Source organism: Fringilla coelebs, assembly GCF_963513975.1.
Source record: "Fringilla coelebs genome assembly, chromosome: 3".
Lineage (NCBI taxonomy): Eukaryota > Metazoa > Chordata > Aves > Passeriformes > Fringillidae > Fringilla > Fringilla coelebs.
This window is the reverse complement of record NC_140030.1, coordinates 110,502,272-110,524,740: the sequence shown is the minus strand read 5'-3', so window position 1 is coordinate 110,524,740 and position 22,469 is coordinate 110,502,272. Positions and strand designations below refer to the sequence as shown.

The following is a 22,469-nucleotide window of genomic DNA, read 5'->3' as shown; positions in this document are numbered from 1 at the left end:
AACTTTAAACACAAGGACACATTATTGTCCACGTTCTTATTTTAGCCATACACATTGAAGTAACTAACATTGGATGGGAAATCCTTTTGGGAAGTTTGTGGCCCTGTGGCCTCAGACTGACACCGTATCAGCCATACCACTCTCACTTGCAGTGATCATTTTCATTCCTGTGTTACCCATGTTTTACGTGGCATGTTCATTTAATTCACTGTGGCTGTGGTTAGATAATGAGGTATCCATCTAATATCCACCTAATTCCAAAGGATCTTGGAACTGGGAGCCATTTCCTGTGTGCAATGCACCTCCCAGAGTGCTTGGTGCGTGCTGGAGGGGGAAGGAGCATCTCACACAGAGGGAAAGAGCAGGAGAAAGGAAGAAAAGCATTTTCAAATGCATCAGTTCAAAGCTTCATTCATTTTTTTTCTCCCTTCTCAGCTGCCTGCCTCTCACAAGCACGTGGGAGATGTTCTAGTGCTGACAGCCTTGGTTCCCCTCCTTTATTGAGCTGTTCTGGGTGATAAGTCAATTTGCTTTGGACATAGCAGAGACAATAGATAATTGTGACAGAAAACTGCAGGGCAGGCTCACTTAGGCCAGCTTGTTAACTCTGGCCTTTTAATAGAAGGATGCTTTTCCTGTACCTTCCTATTCCTGGAATCTCTGTGCTTGAGTAACTTGCCCAAATCCACAGAGGTTGCTCTGGACACTTTTGCAGTCCAAATACAAAAATCACACAATGAGTTGAGGTGCATTCAATTCTCTTTTTGCACATTTACCACATCAATTTACCAGATTTACCACATCAATGCTTTGCTTCTCTTGTGTTCTGCCATGACCCCCAGGAGCAGGAGGAGATGAATCCACAAGGAACTTGCTTTGCTGCGCTCTCAAATGGGAGAGGGGAAACGTTTCAGCATACGAAACGCAGCTCAGTTTTTCAGGAAAATCTCATTAATTTAAACATTCTACCTCACCTATTTGCTTTAAACGTAGGTCTTGGCTCTCACATCTCTTTTTCCTGTGCAAACAAGTATTTGTGCAGGTTACCTTCGCTCAACTGTGAAAACTTGTTACCAGGGCAATCGGGCCAATATACTTCACATGAAAGGGCAAAGGAAAATTTAAAAAGGAAAAACCAGCAAAAAAGGGGGAGGCTTCAGGCTGCTGCAGAGCTGTGAAGAATTAGAGAGGGTCCCTCATGACACCACTGGAAAGTGACAGCACTTGGACAGAAGGACTCTTCATTAGCAGGTTTTGCCACTGCAGGAATGGGAAATTTCTCAAGATATTTCATCCCTGCTGCCTCCTGCCCTGATGTTATGTAACAGATCTTATGCTGGGCTCTACCACCACAAAGCACAATCTCCCAACACCAATGAGTTAAAAGCTGTCTGGGCATCCAGCCCAGATGAATAACATTGCAAATGTTGAAGGAAGTAGCAAGGGAAATAGAAAAGCCTTTGACAGAAATTGTTGATAGCTTGCTAAGGCTGGGGAGGGAACCAGGGAATTTGGAGGTTGCTAATGTTGTTCCTATGTGTAAGAAAGGATCAGGGAGGATCCAGGAAACTACATAGCAGTGAGCCTGGCTTCAGTTGCAAGAACAATATAAGGAACATAAATAAGGGACAGAATACTTAATTTGGTCAAATAAAATAAGCCCATACTCATGGATGAACTGTAGAGGTCTAATTTCTCCAAGTGTGTTATCTTCAGGTGGTTCTTTCTGAAAGATGCCAGCATAAAACATCTTACAGACAGAATAGAACTTAATGAAGTGGTCAGAAAGGGAAAGTTTTGACAGAACCCTGAGGTTAAGTAAATTGTCAGTGATGCTGCAGCCCCGTGCAGATCACTGTGTGTCTGATATCAGACTGTCTGGTGCCATTGCTGACGTGGGAGCTGATGTTTGCTCTTCAGATGAATCCATTAGAAAAATAGACCAAGTCATTTTCTGGCCTCACTCACACTGAGAACTCAAAAAATTTAAACCCATTAAGTAAAATATTTATGGTTTACATTCAAAACAAATTGAGAACAGGTTCACTGCAGCCCATAACAAGTGCAACAGTGACATCAGTGGGACCATCACAGATTTGGATTTCTATTAATCATTCAGGAACTGCTCCACTGATGCTCCTCAGTGGGGACAGAAATAAGAGTTTCAATCCCAAAAAATATTTAAGAGCCTTCTTTTTTATGTGGTGGAATATTAAGGTTGCTATGGACCAGGGTAGAGAAAAGCAGCCTGGAAACACTTTGTTTGGACAGAGGAAGATGTACACAGAGAGCAAGAAGATGCTGTAAGAAATTGCAATATTTTGAGAGCCAGCAAGAAGCTGAACACTTCAGTCACAGGAGCAAGACACACTTGAGTTAGTTAAGAAAACATTTCTCCAGCTCTGAGCACAACATACAGGTATGTGCTGGAAAGAAGAAAAGCTTCAAGTGGCTTAAATAAGATGAAGGTGGATGTGGATAGCATTTTTCCTCTAAAAGTCCAAAGCCCTGGTGAAATGCATCTCCTGGTTTTATGTGCTGCTTCTAATGATACGAAGCAAATTGCAGAGATTAAGCTGTTGCATAAGTGAGTGAGCAGCATGAGTCAGGGGGTTTGGGAAAAGTGAGTCACAGCGGGAAGGGAACAGAGCCAGGGCTGGAGCTGAGAAAGGGAGACTAGCAAGAAAATTTTAAGGATCTAGATAAGAGCCTGAGAGAATGAAGTGAAGGAGAGAAGCAGAAAACTGCCTCTAAAAGAGGGAGCCATACTCGAGGGTTAGGGAAAGCTATAGCTAAAAAGCAGGTCAGGCAAAATTTTTTGTACACAACTGGTGGTTGAAATACAGAGCAGGCTGCCAAAGTCAGCAGTGGAGGGACAGAATTGTGCAAATCACTTCAGGAGGCAGTGCGGGCACATTTTTGGAAAATGAGGGAATCACTGGGTATAGCCATTAGTGAGGCCTGTGGAATTGAAACTATGAAATGCAAGCTGATTTATATTTTGAAGGAATACAGGAGTGAGCTCCCCTGCCCTCCATGGCTCTCACACCATGGCTGTAGCACCCTGCAAACCTCAGACACTTGCCTGTGCAACTCAGAGCATTCTCTTAACTCACAGAGAGTTCTGGACGGCACAGTCTCACACAAGGAGCTTTCTAGAACAGCCCTGGAAATGGCTGCAAAGGCAGTATTTACATCAGGGTGAGTCAGCGGGCTCTGAAGGCCCTATTTACCACAGCACAGTTGAGGACTTACACTCAAATTTCTAGAGGAGCAGCGGAGCTCACATGTCACTTAATTGAGACATGGTGTCCCTAATTGTTGTGTTTCTGCCCCACTTCTCCTTAGACTGCCCTTGACTTCAATTTAAGGATTTTATACAGCAACTTGATAAAGCCCCACACCACAAAACCCATTCTGGGGCACAGGAAGGTTTGCCCAAGCACAAGGCTGCAGGAAAAACAGAGAGATTAAAGACTCTGTTATGATGCTTTATGGATCTGAACTCAAAGTGTTCAGAGAACCTGAATTCTGGACTTCTCAAATCCTCAACTTCAGAGCTGTCCCATCTTTCCAGTGTACTATTCTGGATGTAACACTTAAAAGCAACAGACAGAAATTAACGTACTCAATCTGAATCCATTTTGCAAATAGTTTTTCTAACCAAAGTACAAATAAATCCCTTAATAAGTTTGATTTTGGATAGCCTAATGAAAGACTACATAATTCCCTCAGTTCAGTTATTACAGTGATCAAGACCCTGCAGGTAACCCAGCTCCATTTCTAAGATTGATCTGCAAAAGGATTGTTAAAGACACACAGACTATTTCAAAGGAATTTTTCCACCTACACAGGATGTAACTGTCCAGAGGAAAACTGTCTGGAAATAAAAATCTGAGAACCTCATCACTCAGACTCAGAGATACGGTGAATTTAAGAATTAACCTGTATTTCACAGGTTGCATGCATCAATAATCAAACACCATTCAGGCTTTTTAACTAACTAATACAAACTTACAGCCCTTGTTTATGTGAACAGCACAACCTTTAGAAATGTTAGTGAGATTAGAAAACAAATTAAAAAAGAAAGAGAAGATCACTTTCATTACTAGTTACTGGTGTAATTTATGTGGCTTACCTAGACAAACAAATGCTTGTACAACATCTAGAAATGAAATTTAAACAAAGTCGATGAGGAAGGATTTGGGAGTGTTTTCAGGTGTTTTATCAGGCAAGATATTTGCTTAAGGCAGAAGCCTCAGCTATGGAATGAGCTGCTGAAACAGTTCTGGAGGTGAACTTTATCATGATAACACTAAATTTGGAAAAAGAGGATGTAGAGGAAAGATGCTCAAGAATGAGCTTGTAAAAGCCCCATATTTTCTTTCTAGATCTGTTTCTTATACTGCACTCATCACTGTGGTATCTTGAGTGCTTTCCAGTAGTGCATTAAGCAACATGACAAACATCTGTCACATGTTTGTTCTCTCACCCTCTCCCCAGAGGGACAAGCGTGTGCAGTGGAGAGCCTTGTTTTAATTTTTTTTAATTATTATAAATACACATGCACGTAACACGTTATTAAACTTTCGTGCTAGAGAGGAAAGGTCAGACAAATTTATCTTGCTCTCAGGATCAGAGCTGGTGAGCTCTGTGATGTTCCCATATCACACCCTTGCCCCAGATTGCAGTGTCTTCTCAGAAACCAAATCATGGCCATGAGTGTCTGCACCAGGCAGAAACCAACAGTTTGGATTCCCAATGCCTCATTTACTGTTCCCACTTAAGCCTAGGGATTCTGTCAAGAAACATCAAATGGAATGAGGTGGTAGAATTTAGGGAAGATCATGTGTTTCCCATATTTGATACAAACTAAAAGCAGGATTTGATGGAACCTCAAAATCACTGTCAGGTCAGAGGGCACGGTAAGAGTCATGGAAAATCTAGGAATTTCATGGATTGGAAAAGTCTGATTTCAACAATGAAACAAAGACCTGGGAGTGAATGATTTCCCTACAGGGGGACATAACTGAGAAAACAATCTGGAAACTTGAGTTTGGTCAGATGCTAAAGAACTGCAGATAGATAACCTAGCCACTCAAGGGCCACAAACACAATGTGGGAATCCCAGAATAATCCCCAGTCCCCAGTGTGGGATGGTGCCACTTCCCATGGGCAGAGAAGTAGGTGTGCCTTGGTAAATAGATAACTCTGCCTCTGCCACCTCAGAGAGAAATGGAGCTGCTCTGCCACATGCCAAGGAAACTCCAATGTTGCTGTTGCTTCCCTCTGATGACTCCCACACCTCTGTTTCTCCAGTAACTCTCTGGACAGCTAGGAAACAGACTATTTCTGTAATGTACAGTGATCTGGGTCACACTGATTGCCAAGAGCTGGAGCCTCCTCTCTGGCCTCACTTACAGGCAGAGCTGCAGCATCACTGCTAAATCCACCAGAGCTCCTTCCCATACTCCACGAGGGCTGGGCTGCTCAGGGATTGCACCAACCCAATCCACATTTGGCTCCGCTTTCAGCACAGAAATCCTCGCTCACTTCCTCACCCCTGTATCAGTCACAGCAGTAGGACACATCTGTAACTACTGCAATACTGGAGATCCCAGCACTGAAACCTTTCCAGGTGCCTGCTGCTCTCCTCCCACCCTATTTCCTTCAAACACAACCTTTAGGCCACCAGCCTTGCTCTACCAGCATGGATTTCCCTGCACAGGTGGGAGCAGACCCAAGCATGGCAACCTTACCACCCTTCCCTAGGGAAGGCAGGAGGCTCCCTCACTTCCCACACCTTTTACAAACCCAGATCTTGGCCAGAACATCAAAACCCTCCAAGGGTTTCCAGATGGGGAAGCAGCAAGCAGGCAATAATTGTTTTTCTGTCCAGCTGAACTTACCATCAGGAACAGCCAAAAACCATGAGTACAGAAGTAAATCTATGAATCATTTTAGCTTGAGTAGCTTATTATTCAATGCATTTTAACTAATCCATCTTAAAAAGCAACTTCATGTTTACTCATATATGAGGCTCCTAAAGATCAAATGAACCTTCTTTGTTCCGGCACAGTCTGCAACAAAAAGGATTGGAATTGTACAAGTATTTTATTTCCAGCTTTTGTAGGAACTGGGAATACAAAGCTCATGAGGTCCCTGCAAAGACTTGCCTTGAGCTGCCTGGTGTTGGGGTGGCAGGAGGTAGCCAGACCCAAAAGTCGTCTTCACACCTGGGAATGTGCTTTGTAGTGTCAGGACACAACAATGAGCTCAGCAAATCCTGCACCAGCACAGCAGCTTCAGGACTGACACTGTGCAGAAATGCAAAGAGCAGCCTAACACAAGAGGCCTTTAGCTTCCCTGTACAATAAAGGGAAGATGTATGTAAAATATTTGGACATTTGGGGAGAGGGTAAATGCTGAGAATTAGCTCAAACTGTTGATGGTTTATTTTTTATTGAATCTTGTGGTCAAAATTGTTTTCATTTGTTATGAGAAAGAATCCATCATTTTTTCCAAAGCACCACCCAGAATCTGCCACTGGTGATGTTCTAACATCCCCAGTGCCTATACAAATAGAGAGGTCAGCTGAGATTTGTAAACTAGAGATCATAAGTTTTAAGGAATTTGTTTATTTAGCCTAGAGTCTCCAAATCGCATACGATGCCAAAATTAAAAAGTCATCTCACTGTACTGTGTCATGTTACAATGAAAAGCTCTCCAACGTTTTGGATGTTCAGATGAGAAAGCAAATTGTAATTCATTTGTCAGCACATGCAGTTTAATTATAATTAAGTACCTCCAGCAGTCATAATGAGCAGGCAAAATGAAAATGCAGTTTTTATACTTGTATAAACCTGCATTGAGTGCAAACTAAAAGCTGCCTGAATTACTCTGAAAAGCATCGGGCTAGAACTTGCAGTTTTAGCAGTACTGAGCAAATACAAACATACATAAACCGTTTCCAGAGACTTGAACAGATTGACTGAATTAGGAGAATTTTCATGGGAATGACAAGAGGCAGATCTCTTCCTGATGAAAAGGCCACCACATACCAAGTTCCAAGTCCCTGTCCAAAGCATGGAGCACGGGAACCATGCAAGAGATCAGCAGAGTCCTTTTAGTACCAGCAAAACAACATATTTCTAACTCCTCTCCTTGAGAAAGAGCTGAACTACATTTGCTGAAATTTTCTGGAGTAATTCAGCATGAAACATCCAGCCAGCGTGGGAAAAAAAACAAAGCAAAACAGAACAGGCAAATGATTCAAATATGATGAAGCTGCAAGAAGTTCACAGAAAATTCTAGACTGACAAGTACAAAATATTAATGGTATTTGACAAACAAATGTTTCAAATAACCATATCTGAAAATATCTACAAAGGCAGTTTATGAGAATTAAAACATTACCAGATTTCTGATAGCTGCAAGTGTTGAGATGACACAGCTTGGGAGTGCACCTGAACTTTTCTGTCTGCACTCGTAGGTAGCTTGAAGATGTGTAAAGCTTTTCCACAGGCTAAATACTTTAAGTAAATGGAATGACTAATATTGCACTTGTTTTCTTTTTTATAAAGATATAGATGAATGTGCAACTGGAACCCACACTTGCAGAGCTGACCAAGTGTGTGTCAATTTAAGAGGCTCCTTCAGCTGCCAGTGCCTTCCAGGCTACCAGAAACGAGGGGAGCAGTGTGTTGGTAAGTGCTGCTTTCCATTCAATGGTTTTCTTTCATTATCTACAATTGCAAACTTCATATTGGTCATAAAGCAGATAGGTATGTGTGGTGTGAAACAGCTGTTTCACTTTGGAATGCAATGGAATAGTCACTTTACCACAGTAATTAATCACTAAAACATGGGAAGAGGAGCTATTTTTAGGATAATCAACGCTTGGAGTTTACAAGCTGAGTTCTGCTAATAGCTCCCACTGTGTGATTGTTTGTGTTGGGGCATTGCCCGCTGTCCCAGAGACCACCCCCAGTCCCTGATGGCAGCAAAGCACACCTTCCCCTGAGATTCAGCTCCAGCTCCGTGGGGCACAGCGCTCCCTCCCCCAGCCCTGCTCCAGGACTTTGCTTTCTGAGCACAAATGAAAGAGATGGAAACTCTGAATGCAGGTACAGGAGAGCTGCAGCCTCTAAAACCCACCAGGCTTTATTCTCCATGCCAACATAAGCTGTTGGCACCCTTGGGAGCCATGCAAGCATAGCATGGAATTAAATCCAAGTGCAGGGCAAACACCACGTCTCTCCTGTCCCAGCCTCAGGTGGGGACATCAGGCCAAAGTGCCATCCCCCTGTTCCGGCATTTGACACCTCTTTAATCACCATTGCAATGGATAAATTGCTTTTAGAACCACTCCAGCCATAAGCCTTGGGTTTGTCAGATAATAAAAAACAACTATGAAGGAAGAGAGTCACAGCTACACATCAGGAGGTGATATTCAAGACAGCCTCCTCTAATACACTGCCCTGGCTTTATGCAGCTTAGGAGAAAAGCATTTGATGTTGGGATTTTTCCTCTTCTAGGGATCCTGTATTTCAAAGTGTCTAAGAATTTTAGAATTTTTATTCTTAATTTTTTTTTTTTCTTAATCTCTTTTTGCCAAGGCCATAGGTAAGAAACTGAGATGATTTTAGTACACACCTAGAATAACTTCAGTTTCTGAGCATGGTCCTTTCTTCAGGATTCCAATCCAAGGGCTGTAGAAATAATAAGAATAAAAAATCTTATCTCTTTCCTAAGAGACATAGATCAGGCCTCAGACTGTCAGATTGGTGTAAACACAGGTGTATCTGATTTTTCTCAGTTCTCTGTGCAGGAGTAGGATGACTAATTTGGAATGTAGGTAGATAAATAGCTTTGGAAGGTCATGCATTTATTTTTTTTTAATATCTGGAGTTTATTTGGATTTTTTATATAGCAGGCAAATTATATTACTGCCATGCAACTGCATTTCTGATATCAAGACCCAGGGTCCTAAATGAAAGTCAGGAAACAGGACAGAAGTGAGAAGAAATGGGAGTGATGGACCTTTATACCTAAATGTGAACATATTTATGCATCTAAATCTATCTGTGAAGAGGTCTGGAAAGTGAAATTTCCCTTCTCCTATTTAGGTCAAAACCAAGAATAACACCTGTGTTACATATTACACACTGACCTAAATTACAAGTACATCCCAACAGTTAGTACTGTCAGCATTTCAGAATAAAGTCTGTCTTTAGGGATTTTATAACAGCTTAGCCAGAAAATGTTCTTGGGGCCAGATCTTGATAGAGGTTCTCCATATGGGAGGAAATGTTTCTCAAATTTGAAAGAAATTTTTCCAGACTATTTTGGCTTGAAGGTAGAAGGAGAAAAAGAGACATTTTTAACAATTGGTTGATTTTAATCTAAATTCACTAACAATTTCTGACTTTTTTTCTAATTTTTTTTTTTTAATTTGCTTGTTCACATCTTGGCAAATGAGTATTTTCTGAAATACATGACTGCAGGGAGAATGAATTGTTTTCCAGCATCACTTCAAACAGATTTGGCCCAATTGATGAGATGAATCTCAGCCCTTAGATCTGCCCAGAGCTGATGTGCCTAATCCCACAAGGAAAATTCCCACTGAATAAGAGCCAGATCCTGAAAGCATTTATGTGTATAAATGTATCAAAGCATTGCTCATATGTATAATCTTATTTTTTTAAAGTTACTTATAAGAGCTTAGTCCTGTAAAAGTCAAGGATGGAAATTTACTGTGCCTCCTAAATTTATTCCATTTCCACTTCCAAATTTCTCCCTGCAACAAGAGTTACAGTGACAATTGCTACTGTATGGATAGCCAGGAATTTTCCAGCAGAAGCCTTTTCATTCAGAATCATCCAAAACACTCCACTAAGTTCAGCCCTAAATTTCACAAAGAGTTAACTTCTAAAGATTATTTTTTCACTTGATATTAAAACAAACACTTTCCTCATTATATTAAAAAAAAAAAAAAAGCCTTGGCCTCTTTTTAAACACATCTATGGTGGAAACAGCTGGAGGTAGGAAATGCAAGATCTGGCATGGATGTGGGAAGTGCCTTTCATTGTCCAGTGAATACTGCTCTGATTTGTGTGAGTGTTGATCCTTTGAAATGTCCCATTGTGTACAAGCCCAGAGCACAGCGTTGGGTTTCTTCACTGAGCTCCAGCCACCACAGCTCAAGGCAGCCACTGCACACACACACACGATAACAGAATAGTAAAACATGTTTTCCAGGCAAAGCGAAAACCACTCTCTCCCCCAGAGTGCAGGGAAGCCTTTTAAAATGCAGAGGGGTAAGGGAATGGGGTGGTGCACGTTCTGTGTGGCAGGCAGGTGAAAGCTCTGCTCCGACGCACAGCAGGAATGCTGACTCTTGGAAAGGCAGACTGCTCCTGCAAATGCAAGGAGAGGCTGCGGAAGGCTCTCGGTGCCCGAGATGCACAGCCAGGTGTGGTGCTGCTGGGTGGGAAGGGATCCACCACAGGCAGCCAGCGGAATGGGTGCAATGGGAAACCTTTGGGGAGGTCAGGGGATCCCTGTGCAAGCACAACCACCTGCTTCCTTTTCAGGTCCATTAATTCTCTATCCTTGCCATTCCCTTATACTTGCACAGAAAATCTGGACTGTTCTTAAAGGAGCTGAAAAGATTTAGTACGTGCCAGGAATGCTGCATGCGAGTTTTTGGGAAAATGAGCTCCAAGCCACATTGGCTCTGTTGGTCAGCACCATGTCTGATCCTGAGGGATCAGGGAAAGCTGAACAAAGCACAGAGTTTTACCTATACAAAATAAACCAGACCAAGCACTACTGCAGGACTGAGTCAATAAAATAAAGTTGGAACACACATTGAAGACAAGGAGCATAAAAGCTTGTTACAAAACGGTCACTTACAGGAAAAGTTCAAGTGTATCTTGTAATATCCACGGAAGCAGTGCCCAGCTCACATAAGCTTTCCTCCTGCTTTTAACCAAGTGCAATTAACTTTCCTCAGACACGAGAGCAGCAGGAAAGTGCTGTGCTTCCATGTGAACTAACTGGTGTTTTTTGGTGCCCCAGACATCGACGAGTGCACGCTGCCCCCGTACTGCCACCACCGCTGCGTGAACACGCCCGGCTCCTACTACTGCCAGTGCAACGCTGGCTTCCAGCTGGCATCCAACAACCACACCTGCGTAGGTAAGGACTGCTGAGGACTCCCCAGCAGCCCCCCAGACACACAGACACCAGCAAATACCTGCCACACACAAACTGAAAGGAAATCAACACCAACCAGGAAAAGACTGCACTGAGAGGCTCTTCCGTGAGTGAGTCGAGAGTTACAGGAGGGCTGGAGAAAAATTTAGAGTTTTCTTGAATGTCTGTTATTTTGTTGGCATGGAAGACTTCCAAGAAACACCTAAAACCTTGTATTCAGCATTTAATCCTAGATTGAATTGTTCTTTCAGTTCTGCTTCATTATTTTCTGATATTATTCCCAGTTCACATAACACAGGCCAGAACTGGGAATCAAAGGAATCAATACTATACCTCTGCAGTTAAGGGTAATTACCCTCAGCACATGGTAAAGAAAGTCTTTAGGTCACATTTGAATATCTAGAAAAAGTTAGAAATTGAAACAAGGGTTGCTAAGAGTGACCTTTCAGCTGTGATGTTGCCCTTCGAAATAAAACACCAAGGGAAGCTGCACAGTAAAACTTTAAGACTGATGTCCAGTTTGAAATCACATCTGTTCTAGAAGGATGAAAGTGATAATAAAAGGTAACTCTGTCTGCAGAAGCATAGAGAGAATGGCTATAAAAATCAAGAGACTGGTGATGGAGATGGTCAGCTCTTTATAGATGTAATTTGTGTATATAAAATCTATATTATATACGTAGAAAAATCAGGCTGCATTTTCCAGCTCCCACCATCCCTTCCAAGCATTGCCAACCCTCATCAAGCACCCTGGCACACTGCACAGCTCTGCACTGAGACAGGAATTGCTTGGTTCTCACCAAATTATAGGATTTTAAAAATTGCCCACGGACACAACAGAACCATGTGACAAAAGTCACTGGCTTGTCCCTTTCCATGGCTCAAATGGAAGGTGGATTCTTTCAGCACGTCACCAAACTTCCCTTTCCTGGCTTTCCAGCCTCCCAGCCTCATCAGGCACATTTCTACCAGATAAAGGGGAGCAAAGCTTGAGGAGATTTATGAATGGATGGTTGCTGCATCAAAACAAACTCTCACATCTGCCCCAGCAGCACTTGACAGCTGTAGCTATTACATTTGTGTCACGACTTCTGCCTCTATTGAAAATGGGTCAATATTTCTTGGGAAATGAACACAACTGGGGCTTTGGCCACCAAATTCATTCCTCCTGGTAATATTGGAGGAGGAATGATGTACATCCTTTGCACTGCTGCCAGAAATGAACTCAGAGGAAAAAAAAAAAGACTTTGTGATGAGTTTTCCCTGTTATCATTCATTTTCAGGACTAGGAAGTTCATTATGCAGAGAATTCATATCCTCTTCATTGGTTTCAGTTTTCTGAGTGCCTCATCTTTGTCAGTTTTTAGGTGTATCTGTAAATTTACAGTGTTGCTGACATTTATAAGCCATGAGCTCAAAGGTTTTTCTCCAAGCACAGCTCTTTGCTCATGGAGATATTTGATAAACACAAACATGAATTGAAAACATGCAGGATGGAAATACAAGGGAAAACACTAAAATCCACCAACTGACAGGAGCAGCAGTTAATCACCAGTCTGTGCCAAACAAGGGCTATAGATTCCAGAGGTGATTACACTTATATAAACTTCCCATTAAAAATTGCTTCTCTTCTCATACCAGTGTCCTCAAAATGTTCTTGGGATGGGCAACACCATGGAAAATGCAGCACAGAAAAATACCTTCCCCCAATATGGTCTAGGCCTTAGAGCTCTGCAGAACTCTACTGGCCTCAAAGGCTCATGTTATAATTGCAATGGAATTTAAAAGAACAAATTTTCAGAGTAATAAATAGCTCAAATAAATCTTAACCACTGCATGCTGAGAGGTCTTATCAGTATGTGTTCCTTATATCAATTATTTATAGAGACTTGGCATTTCATACCTGAAAAAAAGGCGCTGGAATGTGGAGCTTAATAGCCACATTAAACATTTTTGGGAGAATTCATCACACATTAGAATAACTCTCATTCCTGGAAAAATACTGGTTTTTACATGGAATGTAAAGCACAGATCTAACATTGCTCCAGTGTCTAGAGATCTATGTTGGTAGAGCCAACTGAGCTTCTGCTGAGCAACAGGCCCAGCCTAAGGACTAATCCACCAAGCCTAATTACCACCTACATAAGAAAAATCTCATTTTTCCTTTCAGACATAAATGAATGTGATGCCAACAACCCATGTGCACAGCAGTGCTACAATATCCTGGGTTCTTTCATTTGTCAGTGTAATCCAGGCTTTGAGCTAAGCAGTGACAGAATCAACTGTGAAGGTGAGACTTTTTTGTCTTGGAAAAGCAATTTTTTTTTGTTTTTGTTTGCACTGAAGCCTGGGAACTAAGGGACAAAATAGAAGTACAGACACTCTGTGGGTAGAGTTTGTAGCCAAAACCCTTAAGATATTCATTTTTTATGGTGCAAAGGAGGTTAATTCACACCTGAGTAGCTGCAGCTGCTTTCAGGTACAGGTAGGAATGGGTCTCTCTATAGAAAGTGCAAAACAGGACAGAGATTGCTGCACTTGATCCCAAGTGGGAAGAAAGGTTTCTGAACCCTGATTGCACAAACTCCCTGGAATTGCGGGTGGTCTGATGCTGATGATCATTTAATGAATTGGAAAGGAATGCACACCAAAAACAAGGGCAATTTTGTGTGTTGTTAGGCTCCTCTGAAAACAAAACCTCCAATTCCTGATTTTAAGGGGGCCACAAATGGGCTTTTGAGGTGCTTTGCAGCCTGTGTACACAAACAGCATGCCTCCTGTATGATTACACAATCAACACTTTATTTCCTCTGCCAGAGGCACCACAGGGGTGCCCTAATCTCCTTTTGGACACATGATGACCTCAGCCTTAGAGCCCACATCCTTTCTACCAGCCTTGAAGGCAGAGAGATCCCTGTTTCAGCACTGCCCTCCCCAGTGAGCTGGAAGAGCTGTTACAGATGCTCCCTCTGCTAAGCCAAGCTGCTTAACCTAATCCTATTTGAACAGAACAGGGAACAGCAAGCATGCAGCCTCCAAGGACACCCCTGAGCCCAGCCCAAGAGCTGGGCTCAGCTCAGAGGTAGGAGGAGGGAGGTCTGTGCTTTCCAAGCCAACCCCTCCTCTTGATGGGTTTAAATTCATTTCCTGTTGAGGGCATACACTGTTCAGCTCTGTTTCACACCAAGCCTCCCTCACGAGGGACTGATGGATACACAAGGATAAAGAAGCAGGAGAATGGTATCCACTGATTATTATTAGACAGCAAAAAAAAAAAAAAGACTTTTCCCTCTTTCCCAGAGAGCTACTCCATGAGCGCAGGGCACAAGTACAAAGGCAACATTTTTGCCTTACTGACTAATCTCACAGCTGTGGGTTTTTTCCTCAAAGTCATCACATTTTGGAATACTGCAAGTATACACAATTTCAAGAGTTATTTTCCCAAACCTGTTCTGAAGTCTAATTTAGCTTCTGCTTCCTCAAATCCACACTTCTTTTGGAGGATTAGTAATAAAATCCCAGCTGAGCTCACCCTTCCGTTCTTAAGGTGTTCAGCAGCACATTTCAGGTTTTGGATAGCTCTTTTTAGATATTTTTTTCCCAAGCATTAGCTATTATATTTAGTTCTGCAACAAGGTAAATTTCAAAAGCCAATAACACAAAGCTCTTTGGCTCTCTGCAGACACTGATGAATGCAGAACCTCAAGTTACTTATGTCAGTACCAGTGTGTCAACGAGCCAGGGAAGTTCTCCTGTGTGTGCCCTGAAGGATACCAGGTAGTAGGAGGCAGGACATGCCAAGGTAAGTGCCTTCCCCTTGGCAGGCTCAGCCCTGCATTATTTACACCACTTCAGGCTAAGGGTGATTGCTAGCTAAATGGTTGTATTGCATAGCAGGATTAATGTGCTGATAGCAGAAGATATGTTGATAAAGCACTTGATGATTCATTAAATATCTTCTAATCTCATTTGAATCCTTCTGCTCCAGCTCCAAGTCCTTTGGATTACTAGGACAAAATTTCAGTTTTTGCAGCCCTCAGGTAAAGGTTGTCTTGGATGTCAAGGTAGTGGCTCTAAATTTGAGATCAACATCCCTGAATAAATCCAGGTCATTTTTTACAGACATGAAACATGGCTTTATATCATGTTTCTTTTCAGAGAGATTCCTAAATCCAGTCCCAGTAAAAATTAAAGATATGTTTCTTCTGATAAAGGAGAAAAAAATGCAAGCCTTCAGCAGCTTAGATAATTCGTGTGTAGAAAAATAAATGTTCTGGCCAGGTGCCACCTAATGCCAGGATTTTCAAGTTTGTGGTTTTTTTCTCAGTGATGCTAAAAGTCCCTGCATCTTCTTAGAATACATTGTTCTGCAATATTCTAAGTGTAAGAACTATTGCTTCTGTAATGCAGAACCAGATTGAACAGAATATATTTTTAGAAATCAAGAGATGGGATAATTAGTGCCAGAAAACATGAGAAAATAACTATCAGTATTTTGTCTTACAAAATCCTGATTAACTTCTTTTCCTTCTGAAGAACAGCAGCTGACACTGAGCATTGTGGGATGGTTGATTTAAGCATCTAAAAACCTGTTTGTGCCTTCCAAGAGATTACATTTGGATAAAGCCCTTCTGTGCCTTTATGAAATTTAGGAGACCATGTGGGTAGACAGTGGGGCTCTGGCATTGACAGGAAATGGAGCATTAATACAGTGCAAGGCTCACAGTCTCCATCTCCCTTCAGGGTTCTTTTCTCAGGCAAAAGAAGCTCTACCTTGCACAACAAATGAGTTTTCACTATTCCTTCTAAAGCTATTTTGCTGAAAATGTAGCCATTAATGAAGCACTTTAGAACCATGAAACCCAGGTTATAACAACTGAGAAACCACAAAAGGCAGGTAATCACAATTCTTCCTTGAGACCCTTGTCCTCTGTCTCCAGGACACCTTCGGCTGTAAAATCATTCTTTGCTAATTATAAGCTTGACAGCACTTCCACAGTTGTATTATATATGATTAATGTGCATCTCCAGTCAGCTAAAAACATTCAGCCTCACTTAACTCCCAATAAGCAAGTTTATTCCACTTCTGCACAGAGAAACCCCTTATAGCCAGGTCCCAGAAAAGACAAGGACATGGAAAGCTGATGGGTTTCAACAGACAAGCAGGTTTTTGTAGCACCTTTGTAGCAACCTGTTTCCATCTGCTTTGACACAGTCCCTCCTCCTTCCTCCTAGATATAAATGAGTGTGAGACCACTAATGAATGCAGAGAAGATGAAATCTGCTGGAACTACCACGGAGGGTTCCGTTGTTACCCCAGAAATCCTTGTCAAGAGCCCTACGTCCTTACCTCGGAGAAGTAAGGGAAAAATTAAATCTTGTGGCTTAGGCTCATCCTGAGGAAGGGGCATGATGGAATGAAGCAGAACATTGTGTTTTAATGCCTTTTGCTGTGCTCTCCCCCCTGTTTGTGTGGCAGCCGCTGCGTGTGCCCAGTGTCCAACACCATTTGCCGGGAGCTGCCCTACTCGGTGGTGTACAAGTACATGAGCATCCGCTCCGACAGGACCGTGCCCTCCGACATCTTCCAGATCCAGGCCACCAGCATCTACCCCAATACCATCAACACCTTCAGGATCAAGTCTGGCAACGAGAACGGAGAGTTCTACCTGAGGGTGAGTACTGGGGGCACTCAGACTCCATCCTTGTGACAACCCCAAAGATCCCCACAAGGCTTCCATAACACCCCAAAGTTCAGCAGCTTTTTGGTGCTTCCTTACCAAGTGTGCTCGGTTTTCAGTTTTTAACAAGCCTTTTACTTTCCTATCTGAAAACCCAAAACTGTGACTCCAACTCTCAGGAATACTTAGCAATCCTGGGACACCCATGTCAGATTCACACAAAATAACTCCCTGTCTTCCCCTCTTTGTACCAACACCTCAAATCTGTTTAGGACACAATTATACAAAGACTCCTTGTACAATTACATTAATTACATTTCTTATTTTGCAAAATAAGAAATCAATAACAGCATTCTAGAAATCTGTGCCCCATCCCAAGGTAAGCTCAGGCCAACTTACATTGGTGTTGAGACATAACTAAACCTTTATTTCCCATAGGAAAAACCAAGGAAGCTCAAAATACTCGGGATAGCAGTATTTCCTGTTAGTTGACTACATTCAAGTAGATAAACATAAATGGAAGTGTCTAGAACACCTTTTTAAGCATATGTTTTTTTGGGAGGAAATCTCATTTTCTTGAACCCCTATAATATTTACAAATTCCCAGGAAATCCTTCCTTCATGTGTGGCTTTACACTCAGGAAAACAGATTCAGCACAAAAATCTTCTATCAGAAATACAGTAATTGGGAGGTTTTAATGTTTCGTTATTTTCCTTCAAATCAGGAGATTATGGGCTTTTGATAGTACAACAAGTGTACCAAGCTGTGGTATTGCCATTTACACCATGTTTACCCAAGGTGGGAGCAGGTAACTACTCATCCATATATCATTTCTTGAGACATAAATCCAGAGGAAAATACTGGATTACAGGTTATACATCAAAACCTCCTAACTAACCCCAAAATACAAACAGTTACTTGCTTAAAATAAAAGCAAGATCACTGCAGGTCCCACTTGGGTTAGACCCCAGTGTGGCCCTCAGACTGACTCTTGGAGTAACAATTCCCACCTCCTGTTGCCACCCAACAAGAAATCACAGGCCTTAAATAAGGAAGCACGTGTTTATTCCTGCCAGAGGACTGTGGTAAACAAAAGCTTACTTGGAAGTTACTCCTACAGTTGTAGTAAAATGCTGAGCTGGCTCCTGGATGCAGCAGATGGATTGGATTCATCTGTGCACCAAACTCACGTGACACAGGGAGAAAATATTTGTAGCAGGCAAAGGGAGAGATGGAGTTGACCCTTTTATCAGCATCTGGAAAAGGCAAAACTGTTTGACAAATCAGCAGTGTAACCCCAGATTGGGAGAGGAGCTTTGAAGCAGAACAAGATGGGGATAGCAGTAGGCACACAGCAGTAACAATAAATCCCAGCATTTACAAGGACAGCACAACTTCTGGAGCATGAGCCACAAGACAGACTTTTCAGTTTCCCTTCACCGAACAAACTACCTCACTGTTAAAGACATTAGGGCTCTTGTTTCACTTGTTCTCTCTCTATTTTAAAACCTGGTAGATGGGGTTAAAACAAAGACCATCTTGGGATACATTACCACTTCCCACATCCTCTGGGGGGGTCAGCATAACCAGGAACAGATTCTGCAGCACAGTTTATTCCTGTGGGCCTCAGTCAGGTGGGGTTTTCCCTGCAGCACAGCCAGGTGTGAGATTAGCCACGGCCTTTTGGAAGTGTTAAAAGCGCCCTTGCCTGGTGCAGGCCTGTGCTGAGACAGAGCAGTGACCCAGCAGCAGGGAGTTGCCGTGGGCTGCGCTGAGGCGGGCTGTGCTGTTGTTGTTGCAGCAAACCAGCACGGTGAGCGCTATGCTGGTGCTGGTGAAGTCCCTGTCGGGCCCCAGGGAGCACATCGTGGACCTGGAGATGCTGACAGTGAACAGCCTGAACTACCGCACGAGCTCGGTGCTGCGGCTAACCATCATCGTGGGACCCTACGCCTTCTAGTGCCCGCAGCAGCCCCGCGCCGCAGCCAAAGAATATTACCCGAAAGAAAGCACTTACTATTTTTATTTATAGATTTTGCTCTCTTTTTTAAAAGAATTTGTTTAGTAAGCTGATCTCTCTTATTCGCACGTTACACTTGTAATTCCAAATTAGTAGATGTGTTCCATAGTATAACATGGGCATTGTCACTTTCTGTATAAAGATTTAAATCTTTTTATTACCTTCCTTGGACTAGATACATACTATGCTTTTATATGAGAACTGTATGTTCATACTATCCTGTAAAGCTTCACACACCCTTCCTAGCCAAACAGGTCACGCAATTTAAAAGTGATCTTCTGTTTTGTTTTTATTTCAAATTCTAATGCAGCTACACTGAATCTCAAAAAAAAAAATTATGTAGTACGAATGATACACAAAGTAACAGTTTTCTGATAAGCTAAAATATATTTCTTATTTTTAACTACTTTGTAACAAAAGGTAACAGTAAATAAAAATCTATTTCTGTAGACATTTATGTGCTATCACAGTTGGTTTTTCTAATCTGGGTTGGAGGTAAAGCGACATTGTGAGAAATGCTTTGCGTCAGGTTTTTGTATGCAGATTGCGTTAACAATACCATGGAATAACATTACTCTCTCTCCAAGAAAAATAGACCATAGGAAGAAAATGCCTCCAACAAAGAAAGAAACTCCAAATGGGAAATCACCAGGCAGGGCACAAATGTCCATGAGAACACTGTTGGTAGTTACTGCTCAGAGGGAGGCAGCATTTTCAGACTGAAGTTAACATACTATATTCCAGAAGTATTATGTTGTATACTAAGAATTGAGTGCATTTTCTTATTAAGTTATATCATTTTCAGGCACTCGGTCCTGTGCTTGCTCTTACAACTCAGATGTATCATGTACAGTGTTCATAAAATTTATTTCTAATTCCAGAACTAATAACATCTTTTGTAATATGTAAAATCTTATTTCTTGTTTAAAATGTAGTAGTTAATCCTTTGATGTACAAAATTTTTAATAAAGATCTCTTACCATATTGTATTTGGTCTCTTTTGAGGTAGTTTGTTACTACTGCTGTTATTGTCACATACTGTGGGAGTTGGCAAAGCCGTGTTGAGGTCTGAACAGTCAGAGGGATCCAGATCTCAGCCTGTACAGGATGAGTTCTTGGAAGACTCACAACGCAATTCCTTTGTAGAAGAACGAGCCTGCTGCCTACTGAGATTTAGTTTTACTGACAGCAAAAGTTCACTCCAGAACAAAACTTAGAGCAGGCCACAACTGCTGTGGTTGAGGGCAACACATCCCCCTGCCCAGGCAGAGCAGGACCCTATTATCCAATGATCATTCCTTCAGGAAGTCATTTGTGGCTTTAAACAAACACTTCATCTGCCAAAAGGCTCGGAGCACGTGGCTGCAGCACAGGCCAGGAAATCGTGCTGGTGCTGGGTCACATTCTCTGCCTGGGGCCTGAAGCAGTGGGGTGAGACCCCCAGCACTCCTCATCCCTCCCACCAGGGAGGGGCTCACAGGACAAATCCAGTTGCTCTGCAGTGGGATTTAACTGGGGTGTGCCACGGTGAAAAGTCTCTGCTACAGAGTTTGGCTTCTAGGGAGCTCCTTCCTCCCCATTCATCGCTACAAATCCACTCTGTCTGAAAGGCAGACCCTCGTTCCACACAAGCACTGAGCAAGATGCCTCCTGCTCCTCCATGCAATTCCCATGGCAAAATGGCACAAGTTCACCTCTACACATCCTTTAACTAACTTTGTCTCTCAATGTAGGCTGTCCTCACCAGCTGTGCTGTCCCTCAGGCAGCCCCCACCACCCCCAACTCAGCGCTGTTCTTTTGCGCCAGCTTTTAACTTCCAAATTGTGCAACTCAGCATTGCCCACTCCAAGAAAATCAGTTTTGGTGCTTTTATGGGCAATTCTCTCTTGAGAGGTGCCCAGAAGAGGCTCAAGTGGCTTTGCCTCCTTAAGACCCCAGACTTGAAGGGGACCAGACTGGTCCCTGGAGCAAATTAAGGAACCACAGATCATCCCTGAAGTTTCCAAGCTGCCAGGCTGTGCGCCAAGGATTTACTCAACCAGTTTTTATATCAGTTTCACCAACAGCCCTTTCAAGCCTTCCTTTTAAAACTGCTCATCTGACAGTAACCCAAAATTGATCACTATATATAAAAATATTTACACACCTCTCAAAGGGCAGAAGCAGCAGAGGCAGTTGCACCTCACACACGTGCCCAAGTCATCCTCAGCCTGCACAGTCCTTCACACCTCACTGTGCAGGATACTTGGCTCTATCCACTTTATTTATACACAACTGCCCTGCTCCCTGTCTGTTTGCGAAACCCAGGTGTCCAGCAGACCACTGAGAGCCCAAAGTGCCAGAGGTTGTCACACAGCTCAGGAGCACAGATCCAGCCATGTGTCACTATTCTGCAGGCTGGTTGAGCCTGAAGATGGTCACTGGGTGTGGGCAGTGCTTCCATGAGAGCCAGGAGCTGGAATAACAGCAGCCCCTCCAAACCAAAACAGGAGCTGAGCTGAGCAGAAACTGGCAGGGGGTGGTTGGTTTTGTTTTGGGTAGGGGTGGGGTACATGACTGAGGCTGAAAGAAGCCCACAGAATGAGAACATGGTTCAGAGTCTGAACAAGGAGAGCTTTTGTACACCAAAAAACCTGCATGCTTTTAGGAGAGAAACCTACAGGTCCTCCAGTTCTCCAGGCAAGCAGAGCTTCACCTGCTCCCTACAATTTGTAGGGAAGTGCAGCAAACATGCAATGAGAGTTTGAAGAGCTACTTGGATTATAAGGGACACTAAAATCCCAAGAAATTATATCAGAGCAGAGTGTTTGCTCAGCCTTCTCTGTATCCCACTGCCATGACCATTACCAAGAGCACACTCCCGGAAGGATTCTCACATAAATCTGCCAATGTTGGAGAAGAATCTAAATCAGGATCACATGCAAAGTTTAGTATCTTCTCAGAAACAGAAAACAGGGAGAAAAGAGAATTAAAAATGGGATGAGTAAACAGAACTTAAGGAAATCAAAATGCAAGTTCCTTCACTTCCCCAGGACCACCTGAACAGAGTGCAGTGGGATTATTTTGCTTGGAAGGCTCACAAATGCAAGTTTGTTGTTGAACCCCGTTTCCATGGCTGCAAAGAGTTGCTTGTGTTTTGAATGATCATCCGTGTTTCTAACTTTATAAGTCTCCTAATAAAATATAGAACAGCTGCTGCCCCAGTCAGCTGTTGAGCATATGGAGCCCACCAGGGACAAAGCCCACTGTTAACACAGAGAATTATTTTTAACGCCCTCACATATCTAAACCTCCCCATCATCTCAGCAAAATGGCACAATTCCACACTTCCCAGCTGGGGGAACACCTGCGTCATGCAAAGCTGAACTGGGCTGCATCTGCTACAAAACCCAACTTTATTTCATCTGGCCAGCAGAAAAAAGTGATTAGCCTCAGTGAATAGGGCAAAAAGTTAACTGTGTTCTATATCTGGGGAAAAGCAGATGTCTAGTTAAGATGTTTATACAGCAAACATTTCTGTATATATTAGGAGGAAAGAGAGCTGTT

The 22,469-nt window shown here is 42.6% G+C and overlaps 1 protein-coding gene across 2 annotated transcripts in view; it reads left to right on the top strand.

Annotated features, from left to right (window-relative positions):
- Positions 1-19,888, top strand: part of EFEMP1 (EGF containing fibulin extracellular matrix protein 1) — a 45,468-nt gene extending 25,580 nt beyond the window's left edge. For both annotated transcript variants that reach the window (XM_084203020.1, XM_084203021.1), the window contains exons 5-11: positions 7,584-7,706; positions 11,083-11,202; positions 13,391-13,510; positions 14,903-15,022; positions 16,456-16,579; positions 16,700-16,895; positions 18,704-19,888. In XM_084203020.1, coding sequence (XP_084059146.1) covers positions 7,584-7,706; positions 11,083-11,202; positions 13,391-13,510; positions 14,903-15,022; positions 16,456-16,579; positions 16,700-16,895; positions 18,704-18,862 — 962 coding nt within the window. In that variant the 3' untranslated portion in view covers positions 18,863-19,888. The remainder of the gene's footprint in view (positions 1-7,583; positions 7,707-11,082; positions 11,203-13,390; positions 13,511-14,902; positions 15,023-16,455; positions 16,580-16,699; positions 16,896-18,703) is intronic.
- The last annotated feature ends 2,581 nt before the right edge of the window (positions 19,889-22,469 follow it).